At 64.8% G+C, this 12,746-nt stretch overlaps 3 protein-coding genes across 4 annotated transcripts in view; 1 reads left to right on the forward strand and 2 right to left on the reverse strand.

Annotated features, from left to right (window-relative positions):
- The window catches only part of MAD1L1 (mitotic arrest deficient 1 like 1), a 108,463-nt gene extending 105,522 nt beyond the window's left edge, over positions 1–2,941 (reverse strand). Inside the window, exons 1-2 of the mRNA XM_045824591.1 lie at positions 2,921–2,941; positions 187–342 (exon numbers count right to left, since the gene is read on the reverse strand). Of these exons, the coding sequence (XP_045680547.1) occupies positions 187–330 (144 nt within the window). The 5' untranslated portion in view covers positions 331–342; positions 2,921–2,941. The remainder of the gene's footprint in view (positions 1–186; positions 343–2,920) is intronic.
- Positions 2,942–3,531: 590 nt separating this feature from the next.
- On the reverse strand, positions 3,532–7,507 carry MRM2 (mitochondrial rRNA methyltransferase 2). The gene is made up of 3 exons (XM_045824891.1): positions 7,468–7,507; positions 6,540–6,829; positions 3,532–4,550 (listed from the first exon to the last, which is right to left on the reverse strand). The coding sequence occupies exons 1-3, from the start codon at positions 7,473–7,475 to the stop codon at positions 4,108–4,110; spliced, it is 741 nt and encodes a 246-aa protein (XP_045680847.1). The 5' UTR covers positions 7,476–7,507; the 3' UTR covers positions 3,532–4,107.
- NUDT1 (nudix hydrolase 1) lies at positions 7,458–12,688 on the forward strand. 2 transcript variants are annotated; one of them, XM_045824985.1, is made up of 4 exons: positions 7,458–7,583; positions 8,038–8,203; positions 12,120–12,265; positions 12,424–12,688. In XM_045824985.1, exons 2-4 carry the CDS (start codon positions 8,052–8,054, stop codon positions 12,594–12,596), a joined length of 471 nt encoding a protein of 156 aa, XP_045680941.1. In that variant the 5' UTR covers positions 7,458–7,583; positions 8,038–8,051; the 3' UTR covers positions 12,597–12,688. The 2 variants fall into 2 exon arrangements, with proteins under 2 accessions (XP_045680941.1, XP_045680947.1); XM_045824991.1 differs by lacking the exon at positions 7,458–7,583 and adding an exon at positions 7,696–7,825.
- The last annotated feature ends 58 nt before the right edge of the window (positions 12,689–12,746 follow it).

Consider the following 12,746-nt stretch of genomic DNA (forward strand, 5'->3'; position numbering starts at 1 on the left):
GGGCATCTCGTCAGCACCAGCACGAAACGCCTGGGTTCGGGGACCCGCTGTGTGTGTGGACAGCGACCCAGCCTGTCTGCGGGCAGGGGTCTCTCCCTGAGCGGCCCCTCTCCCAACCCGGGGCACTCAGCTGCACCCCGGGGGAGGGCTCCCTCGCCCAGAGGCGCCCTCCGCCACCACACTCACCTGCATGCTCTGCTGGTACTGCAGCTGCAGGGAGCCCGGGGCAGAGGCGGACACGCCCGGCCCACCCTCCGCGCGCTGAGAGATGAAGCTGTTCAGGGACCTCAGGGAGGACAGGACGGTGGTGTTCTCCCCCAGGTCGTCCATGGCCACGTCCGTCTGGAGGAAGACAGGGAGGGTCACGGTGGCCCCTGCCACGCGGGGGCAGCTCCACCAGCTGCCCGAGGAACCCCGCTGCCCTAGCACCCCCTCAGCGCCCTGCAGACTCTCCAGGGCCCCTAACCACACCCTTCGGCATCAACCGGGAGCCCGGACTGCCGACTCACCAGAGGAGAAACAGAGGCGTAAAGAGCCAGCACGCCACCGAGCCACTGTCAGGGGGGGGCCCGACCCCCACCCGGACGGACAGACCGCCCCCGGGAAAAGGGGCGAGGCAGGCGGGCGGCAGTCCCCCACAGACACCCGCACCCAACGCCCAGCTGCCGGGAACACTGGCCACGAGGATGACCACGGCCACAGCAATGCTAACTTGGTAAACGGCGACGTTAATACGTTACTCCTGTTTTTTCCAAGCAAGTAAGTGCCAAAAAAGAAAGCTGTTTGACGTTTGCTGGCACCAAGACTCCTCGAACCTCAGTTTCCCCAGGGGTGCCCTGCAGGGCAGCTGTGCAGGTCACAGTGTCCAGGGGAAGTCTGCCGGGGACAGCTGGTGCGACTGCCACCACCCAGCCTGACGGCCATGCCTCGCGTGCTCCGACACAAGGCACCTCAGGAGGGGACAGAGCCCTGGCTGCTGTGGCTCAGCGGGTCCGTGTCATCCTGTGAACCAAGGCGGCTCTGGGTGGACTCCCAGCCGGGGGGTTGGGCGTGTGCCGGGGTTGCAGGCCGGGTCCCCAGGTGGGGGCGTGCGGCAGGCACACAGCTAGTCCGTGTTTCTCTCCCCTCTTTTCTCCCTCCCTCGCCCTCTCTCTAAAAATAAACCAAACCTCTTTTTTTAAAGCGGCAGCGCTGAGCCTGGAGCCCGGGTCTCCTGGCTGCACAGGTCGGCTGTGCTCCCCAGCCCACGCAGGAAGGCTGAGGACAGGCAGCAGCCAGGAACCTGCCAAACACCCCCAAACCTGCGCTGCTTCTGGCCTCACACCCAGCGCTACCGGCCCTGCTGGACAGAGCGTCCCCGGCAGTTAACAGCCAAAGGCTGACTTCCCTCAGGTGGCGACTACTGACCCCTTAGGAGAAGCTGGCTCCCGCAGATCTCCCCTGCACCACCACCCCCCCAAAAGGAAAAGAAAGCAGGAAGCGCGGACCCTTCCTCTGATTCTGACCTCCCGTTTCTTAAGCGCCCAGGCCGTGCGCTCGCAGAGCCCCGCCGGCCGCCGGCTGTCACTCCCTCCCCGGCCCGCGCACCCCCACGGCCCTTCACTCTCAGCGGACATCGGACCGGAAGGGGGCGCTGGACCGGGACCCACCTGCCACCCCAGGACGGGAACGGCAGCCAGCCCGCCCTCTCTCGAGATGCCGTCCCGTCCCGGGGAGAGCGGGCGCCGCGGACACTCGAGGCCGCGCCCACGGGCCGGTGCCTGGACGGAGCCGCCCCGCCGGGCGCGCGGCGGCGGCGGCGGCGGGACTCCGCGCTCTCCGTCTGCGAGACCCGACTCCGGCGGCGGCCCGGCCCCTCCGAGCCCGCGCTGCCGTCGCGGGGCCCCGGCGCCTGCTCCTCGGCAGGGGGACGCCCAGGGAGACCCACAGAACCCGCCGGGCGCTCCGCACCTCGCCGCTGGGCCAGCCCCCGCGGGCTTTCGCTGCGCTCCCCGCGCTCACACGGGGGCGAAACGCCCGGTCCCAGCTGCCGGCGGCCGGCGGCCCGCGCGTCCCCGCCCACCTGGCCGCGGCGCGGAGCCGCAGCGACCCCTACGCCTCCCCGGCGGACGCGCAGGCGACGGGCGCGGGCGCCGCTTCCCACCCCACGGCCCCGGGGGCGCCTCGCGAGCACCCCGCTCGGTGGCACGCCAGCCTCGAGGACACCGGCCGGGTCCGGAGGCGCCTTCTCCCGGAGGAAACCCTGGGGCCCGCGGGGGCGCGGAGAGCACCGGGGCTCGGCCTGGCCCGGGCGCGCAGGGGCGGCGGGGAGCCGGGGGACGCAGGGCGAGGGGCGGTGGAGGCGACAGGGACAGGAGAGGTGACGAGGGACGTGGGAGGCACGCGGGGACACAGGAGGGCAGTGGGGACAGCGGAGGGACACAGAGACACGCGAGGGGGGCGCGGAGGGGCCGCCGGGTCCGAGCCCCGAGAGGACGGAGGGGGCGGTGCCCAGCCTGGCGGCAGCCGGGCCCAGGTCCCGACCCTCGGGCCGCCCGCCCGCCCTCCTCGCCCCCCAGCCCCCCGGCCCCCGGCCCCCCGGCTCAGCCCCGCCGGGCCCTCCCGGCGCCCGCCGGCCCCGGCCCTCAGCTCACCGGCCCAGTCAGCCCGCCGCCGCAGTCGCAGCTCAGATCTCCCTCCTCTCTGCCCGCGTATCGCGAGACGAGGGGCTGAGCTCTCGCGAGACCGAGGCGGGGCTGGCCGCGCAGCGCCGGTCTCTGCCCCGCGGGTCCGGGAGGCGGCGCGCGGACCCACGGACCCGCGAGCTCCCCAGTCCTCTTTCCCCCGGCACTCGTGCGGCCGGGCGCAGACCCCGCGGGCGGCCCCCGGGACCGTCGGGGCCCCCACCCGCGCCGTACTGTGCGGAATAGCACCGCCAAACCTCGGCACGCTCGGCTGTTGCCGAGATCGTGCCGCCGCCGTACTTCCCTCCGCGCAGGGCGCCTGCGTACAGCGGAGAGCGCTGCGCCTGCGCCTGCGCCTGCGCCCGCGCCCGCGCCCCCTTCCCCGGGTCACAGCCAGCACTGCCCCCCGCTCAGGGGCAGCAACCTCGGTCCGCCCGGGGACTCGAGTCCCCTCTCCTCCCGGCCGCCCGCCCCGAATCCCCTTCTTCCAGAGGACGAAACACGCGTTCGTGTGGCCCCCCCAACGCACGGGACCCGGAGGGGCGGCCTGTCGTGGAGGCAGGATGGCGCGATGTCTGGACTCCCACGTGAAATGACATGAGAAATGAAACTCCGTCCTGCGGTGCCCTTCGGGCAGCGGGACTAAGCCGGAGGCCCGGAGGGAAACTCCTGGGTCCTCGGGATTCGATCATCGCTCGTCAGTAAACTTATGGAGGGAAAACTGCTTTGAAAAACGCTGTACCCTTGTTACAAAAACAAACTTAGCGGCACGGCCATCCCTTCGGACCGTACAGCCCACGTGCTTTTATGGAGCGGCACGGAGCCCTGGAGGAGTGAAAGGAGACGCACAAACACACCGCACCGCCGCTCGCGGAGGCAATCACATTTATGGTCCGGGGAGCCCGCGTGTTACAGCAACGTGGACTCCAGCAAAAACTAAAGCACACCCACCCCGGGCACAAATTCACATCAAACGCCCTCCCTAATTGTCCTGGGAATTCTCGCTGCTGGAAGAACGGATGTCTTTCCAGACCATTCACCAGACAGATGGAAATCATTCCCAGACTGAAAGTTCAGACTTTTCTCCGTTATACGAATGGCCACAACCACCCCTGAAACCTGCGCTGCGCCTGGAGCGCGGGCGGGACCCGTTGCTGGGTAACCCGCTAGTCTGCGGGTGAGAGCTGAGCCTGAAGGCTTGAGCCACTCTCCAGCTCTGCCTCCTGCATTTCTGTCCTTCCCTCGCAGCCGGTCTTCCCATCTTTTCACCTTGTCTCTTTCTCACGGAACACCCTCTTCACAAGTCATGGGACGGGCTGTTTGTTTTTTGTTTTTTATCACAGCCACTGAACACAGTCTTGTTCTTTCCCCTTTGAAGAACAAGGTCCCCCACTTGTCCCGTGTGCACTCGCGGGGAAAAGGACCGGCAGCGGCGGAGGAGTGCTCAGCCCTTCCCAGACCCTTTTGGCGGGCGGTACTGCGTGGCCAAGATGTACACCTCTGCAGAGTCTTTCCTGCTGGCTTCAGGCTTCAGCGTCCTGGTGTTCTGGAACTCCCCGGTCAGTCTCTTCTGCAGCCGATGGCTTTGACTCCCAGCCCAGGTTTTACAAAGGAATGACCCCCCTCGGTGCAGGATCTGTGGAGCCATGTCCAGAAGGGACAGGCACAGTCCGATGAGCCTGTCGTGATCCAGGCCCCGGATCCCTGTGGCATTGGGTGCCATGTCGCTCAGAAGGACATCTGCTGTCCCACCAGGAAGCAGTCCTTGGATTCTCTGGAAGGTTTTTGGGTCCGTCACATCAGCAGGGCACAAAAAGGTTGCTCCTTCCAGCGGTGATATGTGAAGAAGGTCTACCCCCAGCACAAAGCCAACAGGACTGCTGGGATCTAAGGAAGAAACGGTGAATGAATGGTTTATCTACACCCTGGTTTCCCCCGTAAAAGTATGTGCAACAAAGTAACGAAATAAAGAATCAGGGCCAAGGAAAAGAGCTAATGTGCAAACAGGCAGACCGGGCCTTTTCCCACTTTGTATCCATCCTGCAAGAACACAAGTGGCGCGGTGGTCCTTCACTCTGCACTAGAGGCAGCAGAGGCCCAGAGAGGCGAAGTGCCCGCGGCAGGGAGAAAGGCGGGCCAGGAGCCGCACCTAGGGCTTGTCTGCGGCTCAGATTCCGCTCATCCGTTCCCCCGTGAGGTTGCTGCGGGCCTCCTTATCTCCCACTGCTCTTTAGATAACCCACAATAGGAAGTGACACACTGAAGTGCCTCTGGGTAAGTCAACAAATGCATTCTGCAGCTTCAGCCAAACTCTTTCATTAGACAGTGGCCAAAATTTGGGGGAAAGTACAGATACAGGATAAGGTCGGAAACTGATACCTTGACCCTGTTAGAGAGCCACCAGTTGTGAAGTAAAAAGGTGTCATTGTTTCACTTTACCTAAAATGAGACCTTTAGCCTGCACACTGCGGTCCCCGCCTCCCTCCCCTTGCTCTCAGGCTGCAAAAGCCCCACTCTCACAAGCCCAGTGTCCCCTCTCTGCGTCACCTCCCTACTCTGAGTTCATTCTGCTGGCACACGTGAAGGCTGTTAAGTTCAGGGCAGTCACAGATTTGTTCAGCCTGTTTAGTAATAAGGCTGTTCCACAGAGGGAAGGGAAATGTGTTTTATTTCTACGTAGAGACTGGACATCCTCGGACTTGGTGGAGCACCTCATTTCACAAAAGCCAGAACTCTGCCCTCTCAGCCCTGGAAAGTGGGACACCGCGTACCTCGCTTCACGCATGGTACTCTGTTTCCACAGCGTCCCACATTACGACCTCAGGGAGTGGCCACTACAAGCAAATGGCTTTGGGTGCCGGTGGGCAACTTCTGGGAAAAAAAGGAAGTTAAACTAGGCCATCCTCCTGCTTCTTGGGAGAGGGGAGCCACTGGACTTGGGTCTCCGGATAGGCTGGTGGTGCCAGTGAATTTCCGGACCCAGATCCACTCACTGGCCAGTGAGAACTGGAGCTAAAAACACTGCTTCTCTCGGGGCCCCTGCGGCGCCCCAGCCCCGCAGCGGGGCTGCCTCCCTGCTGGTCACTGCGCTCCCCTGACCGTCTGTGTCCTCACGGGGAGAATGAACACAAGTGCCTACTCGTGGGTGTCCAGGAGAGGCCTCTGTGAGCTGCCACGTGTCGCACTGATGCACGCCAGTGCACACAGGACCCTCAGATGCTATCGCAGGAAGTGCAGGGGGCAAGGACCCTCACGCAGCATGGTGGCCGGATGCCCCAGATGAGGCGACAGTACCACCAGCACCTGTTCAAAAGGGTGACATTGTTTTCTAAGTTGTGTGAGTGTTGGTTTACCTGTTGTTTTTTTTTAATCAGGAAAACCTTTTTTATACATTCTTCAAAAAAAGTCCTGGCTGGTGTGGCTCAGTGGATTGAGCACCAGCCTGCGTTCGAACCACACGGTCGTCAGTTCGATTCCCAGTCAGGGCACATGCCTGGGTTGCAGGCTGGGTCCCCAGCAGGGGGCGAGAGAGAGAACTGATGGATATTCCTCTCCCTCACTTTCTCCCTTCCTTCCCTTCTCTCTAAAAGTAAGTAAATAAAATTTTTATTATAAAACCCTGAAAATAGGAAAGATAAAAGCAGGGTCCCTCCAGCTGAGCCAGAGCTGAGAATCTGGAGCCCCAGCTGTGAGAGTGGAGCAGCCCCAGAGGGACCTGGAGGAGAGGGAGGGCTTTAGGGACCAGGACCTAGCAGCCCTGGAGGGTGAGGTCATGGACGTGAAGCAGAAAAATAAGCTCAGCTGCTGTGTCCTCGGTCCTCGGGCTCAAGGCCTCTACAGACTCACACTGACCCTAAGATCTACAGGAGACCCCACCTGTGCCTGCAGCGTTGACCTTCCGCACAGCCACCTGGCTCCATGCCCCAGGGGCCGCCCCACAGTCTAACACCCGGAGGCCTGGCCGCAGGATCCGGTGCTTCGCATCCATCTCCAGAAGCTTGAAGGCGCTTCGACACCGGTAACTCTCCACCTTCGCAGCCTTCACGAACGGGTCCTTCAACTGCCGCATCAGCCACTGGTGCTCCGCGCCGGTCCGAGCCTTGTAGTGACCCCCAGCAGTGTGGAAGCCGTGACGCCCAAGGGAAGCGCACACCCGCTTCCAGGACCTGACGAGGGAAAGGGGGCAGGCAGTCGGGCATCACACACCAGAAGTCCTGAGCTTGGTGGGGCCCTCGGTGCAACCCGCGCGTTTTTAGAGGCAGGGCATGGGGCCCAGGAGAGGAGGCCACCTGACCAAGCCACAGCCCAAAAGCAGGCGTAGGGACTGAGCTGCGAGGCCCAAAGTTCACACTGAAGGGGTCGTGGGCGCCCCGGGGAGGGGTGGACTCTGGGGTTACGCAAACCCACCCCCTGACTGGGGCAGCTGACCCCCTCCACCCCCACCCGCATCCCGGATTCGGCCGCATCAGCGTCCCCTCTCTCAGGAGCTCTGCGCCACGGCCTTCAGGCCTGCCGGCTTCGCCTCCGCCTCCGGGGCCGCCTCACCTGCCCCCTCCTCCTCCTAAAACCCTGCCCAGCTCTTTGCCCGCCCCTCGCTCCCCGCAGCCTCGCCGACTGCTCGCCGGCCTCCTCCGGGCACCGCGCCGGGCGGACCGAGTCCCGGCTACGGCGGAGGTGGGCTCTGCGTCCCTCCGGACGAGGACACCTGGGCTGGGGCCCCGGCCACTGCCGCCCCCTGCGTGCATGCAGCAGGCGCCCCATAAGCGCCGCCGAGCGCACGGCCGCGCGCCCCGGCACTGCTCACCCCGCCATGGGCGCCACCGGCTCGCGCCGCCGGAAGTGCCGGCCCCGCTTCCGGCCCTAGGCCACGCCCCCAGACGCGGCGCGCGGAAGGGAGAGCGCGCGGGAAACACCGGCCAGGTGCGCCGGGAAGCTGGGCCCTGGGAAGGGGGGGCCCGGGGCGCCAGGGGGGGAGAGGGGGCGGGTGAGACGGGGTGAGGGGGGCAGGGCGTCCGGGGGCGGGCTCGGAGGGCCGTCGGATAAACCGACGCTTATCTTGGGGCCGGATGAGCGCGGGGACTGGACCGCCCCTGCTCCTGCAGACGCGCTGCGGCCGCGCGGGGCCGGACCAGCGGCTGCCGGGAGCCGGCGGGGAGGGGAAGGTGGGCCACCGCCTGACCCGCTTTCTCCCCCAGATCAGGAGCTCAGGGGCGGGCCAGCCCCGCGTGCGGAGCTGGGAAATTACCAGCAGCTCCCCCTCCCTGCCTTCCGGAGCACGCTCCCGTTCCCCCCGGCCCGCCGCGGACGCGGGCTTCCATCCACACCCGTCCGCGCCCAAGTCCCGCTGACCCCGGCTCCTTTGCCTTCCTCCTAGAACCCCAGGGCTCCATGGGCGCCTCCAGGCTCTACACCCTGGTGCTGGTGGTGCAGCCTGAGCGAGTTCTCCTGGGCATGAAGAAACGGGGCTTCGGCGCCGGCCGGTGGAACGGCTTCGGGGGCAAAGTCGAAGAGGGAGAGACCATCGAGGACGGGGCCAAGAGGTGAGGGAGAGGCGAGCCTGACCCCGGGGCCAGGTTCCGCAGGGGGGGCGGTTCCAGCTGTAGAGCCAGGCCCGTGGTTTCACCACCTTGAGTCCTGTGACCTGGAGCAGGCACCCAACCCTTGCACCTCAGTTTCTCAGCACCACAGTACCCTCACGGCCTGTGCCCACGTGCCTTTCCACCTGCTGGGCCAATGCCCACATGCCCCCTTTCCTGGTGGGTACTCCCCTAAGGGGAGCATCTGAGTCTGTCCCAGTGCATAGTGTCAGCTTGCCAGGGTAACTGTGCTCCCTGAAGTGACCCACGGACTCGTGCGTCCTGCTTTTCAAGTCCCAGGCATGTGCCCTGGCCGGGAACCGAACCGGCAACTCTTTGGTTTGCAGCCTGGCACCCAGTCTACTGAGCCACACCAGCCAGGGCATCGCCGAGGTTTTAACTGTTTGCCCGAGTGAAGAACAAAGCTTAGCACCTGCTGTGTTGGCTGGCTGCTCAGCTATTGTTTTCTTTGTGACGTGTCCGCTCATGTCTTTTGCCTGTTTGTTTTGTTTTTTTTTAATGAAGATTTTATTTTAGACAGAGGGGAAGAGAGGGAGAGAAACATCAGTGTGTGGTTGCCTCTCACGCACCTCCAACAGCGGACCTGGCCCACAACCCAGGCCTGTGCCGCAACCCTTGGGTTTGCAGGCTGGCGCTCAGTCCCCTGAGCCGCACCAGCCAGGACTCCACCGCTTACTTTCCATCGGGGCGTCTCTGTGCTGTTCACTATTTATACTGAATCTGTTTGAATCAGCGGGTGTCCCTGGTGGAGAGCGCGGCTGGGGCCTGTTTCCCGACCCACTCTGCCAGGCTCTGAACGGGCACTCTCGGACCCCCTGCGTCCAGGGCAACGGCCCCTCCTGATGTCGTCCACCAAACTCATTCCTGCTCTCCGGGCGCCATCCTCCTTCCTGTCCCGCCCCTTGTCTCTGCCCTTGTCCTCCACGTCCCTCTGCCGTTGGTGGTTTCAGTTGGGCATTCCACACGACGCATCTTCTTGCTCAGCACCTTGCTGTCCTTCTCTTTCACCCGCGTGACTGGTCGCCCTGGAGTCTGTGACACGTTGGCATCTAACCCGAGTCCCGGCGCCGAGGCTGCTTCACCCCACGACCCCCCGCCCGCCCCTGGGCCGCGGCCGTCACGGACGAGCCACAGCAGCACAAAAACACACCTGGGATGCACGCATGAGCAGGTGCGGTGCTGCTGGCGGTTCAGACACTCGTCCGTGAGAGCAGTTAGGATGACAAAAATAAACTGCATTGCCTCGGTGTGTTCCTTCCTCAGCGCTCTTCCTGTGCTCTTCGTGCAGATGGAAGCTCCTGGCCCCTCGCTTTCCTTCTCGCTGAGGAACCGCCAGCCTCACTCCTCTCCTCTGTCCTGACCTCACCCCGGGGCACAGAGCCCTGCAGGCTGACAGCTTTGTCAGCTGACAAAGGTCTCCCGCACTGGCTCAGAGGGTCACGATTCTTTGCACTTCAGGGCCTCCTCCAGCAGGTGGGGCTGTGGAGGAGGCTCGTTCTCGGACGGAGCATCCACCGGGGCTGCCCCTGGAAAACACTGTTCCCGGGAGTGTCCAGGGCCCCACGCTGCCCCCTCACTGAGACCACTCAGCCGTGGAGACCGTTGGCCACCACGCCGGCTCCAGGGCCGCCGGTCATCACTGAGGAGCTCTCTCCAAGACCCCGCTCCTCTCCCTAGAGCTCCGGGGCACCAGCCTGCAGTGTGGGGGGCAGAGGCAGAGCTAAGAGTCAGGACACCTCGAACGAAGGACCGACTGTCATGCCCCTGCCCTGTGGGGGGAGAGGGACAGGTGCAGGGCAGGCGAACACGGCCCCAGCAGTGACTTCTGCCGTGAGTCTGTGGCCGAGGTCACAAGCACTCAGTGTCACTTTATCCACTGAGCTGCCCTTTTGGGTCCCGAAGGAACCGTCGTCCAAGAGCCTCGCTCGCCCGTGGGCTCAGGGCGATGTGTGGGAGTCCCTTCCACACTCCACCCACCGTCCGGGGACGGGGGGCCTGAGCTGCAAGGAGGACGTGTTCTCCAGGTGGCGGGAGCCCCTCAGAGAGTCCATTTGGGCTGTAGGAGGGTGGGCGTCCCCGTCTTTCTGGCCAGCACCCTTGCGGGCCCCCAGAGTGGTGAGGACGCAGAGCGCCCTGTTCAGAGAACGCCAGGGGCCAGGGGTGGTGCCAGAGGAGGGGTGGCTGCTGGGTTCTGAGTTCTGCACCTGCCCCCGGGGGCCAGCCCCGCAGACAGGACCAGGCGCTGTGCAAAGGGGCAGCAGCGCTGTCCCGCCTGCGGTGCCCAGCAACGGCCCCGCCAGCGCCGAGGGCTTACTGGCACTTCACACGCTGCTGCGTGCTGGGGAGAGTCACCAACACCCGTCAAAACACAGTCAGGAGGCGAAGGGTTCCAAGCACAGGCCCGCCTGCCTGCTGCCGGCGGGGCAGGCGGGGCCCGGTGAGCTCTCGTTCTTTTACCTGGGGAGCCACGTGCGCCCCAGCTGAGAGCATGTTTGCGTCTCTCAGGTGAAGTCTGATCTCCACTCACCATCCCAGTGAGCGAGTCAAGTCCGGCTGAAAGGGCCGCAGGTGCAAGCTGTCCCGGGCCTCCAGGAAGGTCACAGCAGATCCGCTGAAACCAGGCCCTTTCACCCCGACCTGCGTGTTTTTGATGAACCAAGCGTCTTCCCTGACTTCCTGCAGCAGGCACACAAGTAACAGCATTACACTCCTCGGCCCCAGGAGATGAAGCTAAAAACCCCTTTACACACAACCGTAAATGGACAGGCATAATTAGAAGACTTACAAAAACAAACACAGGGCAGCGGGGAAGTGAGAGTCCCTGAGCAGAGTGGAGCTCCAGGGTGGCAGTGGCCTTGGTCCCCAGAGTCCCGCACAGACCGTCCAGAAAGCGCCTGCGGTGCCTGGAGCCCAAGGCAGCTGCGTGCAGAGCGAGCTGAAGCTGTCAGCAAGCTGAAACTGTGTGTCGGTCTGTGATGAGGCTCACAGCGCTGCTCTGCAGTGCGCCAGGGAGCCAAGTGGGCCTTGTCTGCAGCTTCCGGCAGGGCTGTCGGAGGAGGAACACCCCAGGGGAAGTGCTGGAATGGCAACAAGGCTCCCGGGGGGGGGGGGGGCAGCCAAGGGTGCTGGCCAGATTGTCTGGGACGAACGTGTAACGAGACATTTTTAAGTCGGCGCCACACTGGCGTGGTTGGGGCACCCCGGCTGTGCTGGTGTGAGACTGACCCTTACTCCCCTGCAAGCGCCGCGGCCGAGGCCAGAACAGGCCAGAAGGGGGGCGGACCGAGGCAGGGCGTCCCATCAACCACGGAGACATTGCTACAGGGCAAGGGGTTTCCTTGTCGGAACAGAGGTTAGAACAGCAGCGGCCTGCAGGGCGGCGCTGTGCTCTCAGCGTGGGGTGAGGAAGGACAACCCCTCCCGTGGGAAGGCTCCGGTTCCGGTTCCGGGCCCAGGTTCTGGCAGCCTGCAGGGGGTCCTGGCTCTACCAGCCTCCTTCCAGGACCGACCGAGCAGTGGAGCCCAGCCAGGCCTGGGCTGCCGCAGGGTCCCAGGCTGTGCAGGCCAGTGAGTCCTGTGCCCCCGAACCAACAGGGTCACGACCCCGACCCCGACCCCGACCCCGACCCCTCCCAGACCTCGGAACCGGCCAGCCCTAAGAGGTCTGGGAGAACTGCAAAGCCTCGCAGGGTAGGGCCCCCTCCTGGGGTCCAGCCCTCGCCTCGTGCCGCAGCTCCCCGGCCGTGTTCACAGATCCAAATACTCGCTCTGCGTCCCCCGGCGCCACGCCGGGCTCCGGCCTCCGCGTGGGCAGCCCGCGCTCCAGCTGTGGCCCTCACCCCCGCCCGCCTCTCCGCAGGGAGCTGCAGGAGGAGTGCGGCGTGACCGCGGACACGCTGCACAAAGCAGGCCGCATCGAGTTCGAGTTCGAGGGCCAGCCGGAGCGCATGGACGTGCACATCTTCCGCGCCGACAGCGTCCAGGGGACCCCGGCGGAGAGCGACGGTGAGTGAGTCCGCGGGCCGGCGCAGCCCCGCCCCACCTCCCCCTCTGCCGGGCAGCCGGGAGGGTTCCCGTCCCGGCCCATCACGCGCACGGGCGCCCCCTGGAGGCCGGTCTGAGTCTCTGCCGACCGTCGCGCACGCTCTTCCCACCCGCTCCAGAGATGCGGCCTCAGTGGTTCCCGCTGGACCGGATCCCCTTTGCCGACATGTGGCCCGACGACAGCTACTGGTTCCCCCTCCTGCTTCAGAAGAGGAAGTTCCACGGGTACTTCAAGTTCCAGGGGCAGGACACCATCCTGGACTACCAGCTGCGCGAGGTGGCCGACGCCTAGAGGCGGAACTGGGCCCTGCCACGGCCGGGTTCCCCGTCTGGAACTCGATGGGAGGGGAAGGGAAATGTAATAAACGTCTTTTGCTTTTTCAACGTTCCTCACCAGCCCCCCCCCCCCACTGCCAGCCCAGGCTCGTCCTCAGGAAGCTGC

This window comes from Phyllostomus hastatus, unplaced genomic scaffold (assembly GCF_019186645.2).
Source record: "Phyllostomus hastatus isolate PE091 unplaced genomic scaffold, TTU_PhHast_1.1 phas_contig_150, whole genome shotgun sequence".
NCBI lineage: Eukaryota > Metazoa > Chordata > Mammalia > Chiroptera > Phyllostomidae > Phyllostomus > Phyllostomus hastatus.